Raw genomic sequence first — 4,406 nt, forward strand, 5'->3', positions numbered from 1 at the left:
GAACTCTGAGGTAACTTCTAACATTAAGAATATATACGACTTTATTTCAGTTAAATTCTCCAGGTCCTGGCTTTTAATCAGAAATGCTTTTTAGACTTTATTTAACATTTCTTATTCAGTTATAGTATTTTCTTTGTCATTTTCATTGTTAATTTGTTTATTTCTGCCTGTTTTTTTATTTATTTAATTAATTTTTTAGTTTTGCTTTTATTAAACGCTATTGTTATATCCGTTAAATCTAAATAAATTAGTTTCGTATTTTAAAATCTACCTTGACTAGTTTTATATTCTATTATCGTCTTATCAGCACTGAACTGTATGAAAGGTGCTATACACATTAAGTTTGATTGATTTTTTTTAATCAATTGAAAAACGTATGGGTTAGGATAATTCTGACTTTATTCTTTATTTTTGACAATAAATCTTCCGACTGAAGACGTCCAAGCCGCTGTATTAATGTCGATACGCTCACTGTTTGTTCCAGCTGTGCACGCAGATCGAGCAGCTGGAACAGGAGAACCAGGGCCTGAAGGATGGAGGAACCGCCGCTGCAACCAGCCCCCCAACCAACCCCGCCTCCAGCCCTGTGGACGGAGAGCTGCTCCGCCTGCAGGCTGAAAACTCCACCCTGCAGAAGCAAATGAAAGGTGTGAACGAGCAGTTAAAATCTGTATTTGGTGATCAGAGCCGGTCATTCAAGTTGTTCATAAATACAACAGAAGGTCTCTACTGACTACTAGTTTACATGAACTGTTCTAATTCTTTTTTTTTTTTAAGAAGATATATTAATATCATAATCATAAATAATTTCTTTCACTGTGGGACACTTAAACAAGAATGTTTAACTATTTTCTAGCCTAATATTAATTAGTCATTTATTGGTTGTGGCCATGTTTTTAAGTCCACCTCTAAAACTGAAGGAGAAACATGTAATAGACAAATAAAACGGTACCCAGTACGGAACCTTGTGGAGCTCCACAGGGCAGAGTCACAGAGAAAAACAAATAGAAACACATGTCCTGTTCTTTCTACAGGTGGAAACATATTGTTGTATATGTTGTGATCTTGTTCTGTATTTGTAGGTAATTTATTAAATACAAATTCGTACTTTCAGATTTGGCGTACAAACGTCTGTCCACACTTAAACAAATACGTGTCTGTTTACATGATTGTATTTATTATAAATAAATAAATGTAAATTGTAGATTTGATAATCCCTTCTCAGGATAAATCTTTTTTATTTATTTGTTGACTGTGATTGTGATCCGCAGCCCTCCAGGATCGCTACGACAGAGAGCTCCAGAGACAGGTGGTCGCCCAGGGCAACCAGAGCGCTACCACGGAGACCGACGGCGGGTCAGCCGGCGCCAACGGAGTCTCTGATGTCACGGGAAGAGGGGAGGAGCCAGCAGCAGAAGGAGCCAATGACAGACCGGAGCAGGTGATTGAGAGACAGCGTTTCTTAGAGGAATATTTATGGTCGCACAATATTGATTTTATTTAGCTGATAACCGATAATTATCCATCAGGGACTACAGATATAAATTAGCTTATAGCTGTCAAATAAATTAACTAATAAACCTGCTTCTAATGGCTGACACTGATAATATCTCCAATATTTTCACATTATTGTCTTTTGTAAAGAAGTTTAAAACCTGTAGTTTATAGTGTAAGAAAGGAATGTACTGATTTAATTTATAGTTCTGTTGAGTTATAAGAATTCAAAATAAATGATTATTATTGCAACTGATAATTTATGGGCTATAATTTAATTACAGGATCGATGCATAATAATCTAACATTTGATAATTATGTATAAACGTGTGTATTTACATTATTGTGTGTTTGCAGACGGAGGCTCAGCAGGAACACACAGGGAAACAGCTACATGGTGAGTTTACAGTTTCTTATTCATTACACAGCGTTTCCCTTTAAATCTGTTTAACTCACTTCCTCCCATGTGACCTTTAAAGCTGCAGCAGTAGGTAACTTTCATAAAAATAACTTTTTGTTATATTTCCTCCACCGGGCCCGAACGAAAACAACCAATCCGAGAAAGATAGAAAGACGCTTTGTGTTGGAAGCTTGAAGTTGAGTTAACTGTTGAGTCTCATTCTCAGTGTCGGTACCGATCGGCCCGGTAGATTCTTCATCAGGAGCACCAGGAGGATCCACAGGAACCTGAGTTATCTGTCTCATGTTCTACTGTCAGGATATAGTGAAACCTTCAGGAAATAGGATTTAAAATATTTTCATGAAAGTTACCTACTGCAGTTTTAATAAAAGTTACCTACTGCAGTTTTAATAACTCTCTGGTCTGATCATTTATTTTACTTGTTAACTCTTATATTAAAGTAAACAGTTCAATTAATTAACTGTGAAGCTTTTAATGAGAACGGGTTGAATAGTCGACTTACAGACCAAAGTTTGAATTTCACATGGAGAGAAACCGAATTCTCCTCGATAAGGTCCAGAGCATGTGAGTGATGGGACTCACACAGGGGTACCGGGGTTAGACGTACGCATGCTGGAGTGAAACTGGAGTGAAACTGGAGCGGGAGATAAGGAGTTGCTCGACCTTTTTAAAAACCATGTGATGTCCTGGCGCTCACATGCTCTGATAAGGTCTCAGTAAGCTGATGATTGTCTTCATACGCACTGTAGTGAGTGGCTGTAAAGGAGCACACTGAACTCTAACCATTGCGTCAATGATCAGATTATTTTCAGTTTCATAAAGACATTTTCTGGTTGTCGTTGGGCCAAGCTCAGCCTCTACTAATAATTTAATATAAACAAGGGATGCACGTTAATACATCACATAAATCGTGCATCTCTGATGTAAATAAATCTCATCTCAAACTGTAATGTATTGATGATGTGATTGATTATCTGTGAAGTGAACGATGGAACAGCTGGTGACGACAGTGTGGCCCTTCGTGGTGCTTGTTACCCTAAATTCTCAAATATTGTCTGTCATTCACCTGCAGAACGACCTGATGATGTGATTATTGTGTGTATTTGAGAGTTAACGGTGACGTTGCAGCCCGGCTTTATGGAAGCGTAGAGCAGCTAGCTGGCTCAGGGCAGACACACACTACAAGCTTCAGTCGTATTTAAACTGATGTCATATAGAATATCAGCTTCGGCTCTGGAATCTGGGATTTTCTGGCAAAGCTGCAAAACAAATTCACACCCATTTATTATAAATGTGAGCGTCCCTGTAATATTACTGCAGTCTCAATGAGAGCAGGAATGTGTGTTTATTATGGGATGGAATTGTCCCTGTTATTGATAATCAGTGTAAATATCTTCATATTCAGCTCTCTAGGAGTAAATCTTTCAACGTATTCAAACTATTGAATTTCTACCCTGATCCAAATCTCGTTCTGTGATCAGAGAGTTCATGATTCAATCTAAAATAAACGGGTTTTAAACTGTAGTTAGTTTTAAACTGATTATTAAGGATTATTTCTGTAATATTGATACTGAAACGTGGAAAAGTCATAAGTAGCCTAATTTCTGCATAAAGCAAATGATTTGTTCATTTAGTGTTACCCTATGAAATATCAAAGCTAGTGCTATGAGATTAATAAATAAAATATAAAATACATATATTGAATATATCTGCTGTCCTCTCCTGGCACATAATGTCTCCTCCTAGTGGTGGCTGTGTCTTTAAACCCTTTGAAATATATTCCTGTAAATATGAGCACACATTGTTTTATGTTTAGCATAAAATGATACAAAACTAATTTCTGTTAGCGTCTTAATAGTAATTCCCATTATGTGGTAGCATCGAGCTATGTGCTACTTATTTTTATACATAATTCAGGAATTAAAAGATGGTGAATAAAAGAATGTCGATACTAATTTGAATTGATTCAATTATTATTTAAATGCTCATAATCAGATGAATGTATCTGGTTTTACAGTGTGTATGAGAGGTTATCTTACAGTCAGATGTGATCAGTATTTACAGGTCGGATTCATTACGTTGACTTCCAGATGAAGTGAGCGTACGAACACTTTTAGGTGGTTTAACAGAGTTCAGATGAACGCGCTGTCAGTGAACGCCTCAGCTGCAGCTCAGACAGAAAATCCCAGACGGAGACCTGGTCCAACTCCATGATGGACTCTCCATGATGTAGAGTGAGGAGCTGGTGTAGTGTGTGTCTGGGCCTAACAGACTGCCCCTGCTGTGTGCGGCGCCCCCTTTAGGCCTGTCAGAGAAGAGCGTAGAGAAGATTGTAGCTAAGCAGTCAGCGATAGGCTGGTCGGCTGCTCTCTGTCCAATAACTCACTGCTTTGGACCAGAGCTGGAGATGGCACTGAACACCGAGCAGGAGGAGAAGAGGCTGCTGAGGGAGCAGATCCACAACCTGGAGGTACCGACACACACACACACA

General features: G+C 38.3%; 1 protein-coding gene across 1 annotated transcript in view; it reads left to right on the plus strand.

Moving 5' to 3' along the window:
* The window catches only part of gripap1 (GRIP1 associated protein 1), an 8,383-nt gene that overhangs the window by 430 nt on the left and 3,547 nt on the right, over window positions 1-4,406 (plus strand). The window contains exons 2-5 of the mRNA XM_035656286.1: window positions 485-647; window positions 1,272-1,441; window positions 1,852-1,891; window positions 4,219-4,385. Coding sequence (XP_035512179.1) covers window positions 485-647; window positions 1,272-1,441; window positions 1,852-1,891; window positions 4,219-4,385 — 540 coding nt within the window. The remainder of the gene's footprint in view (window positions 1-484; window positions 648-1,271; window positions 1,442-1,851; window positions 1,892-4,218; window positions 4,386-4,406) is intronic.

Source organism: Morone saxatilis, unplaced genomic scaffold (assembly GCF_004916995.1).
Source record: "Morone saxatilis isolate NCDOM2014 unplaced genomic scaffold, NCSU_SB_2.0 Contig15, whole genome shotgun sequence".
NCBI classification, from domain to species: Eukaryota; Metazoa; Chordata; class Actinopteri; family Moronidae; genus Morone; species Morone saxatilis.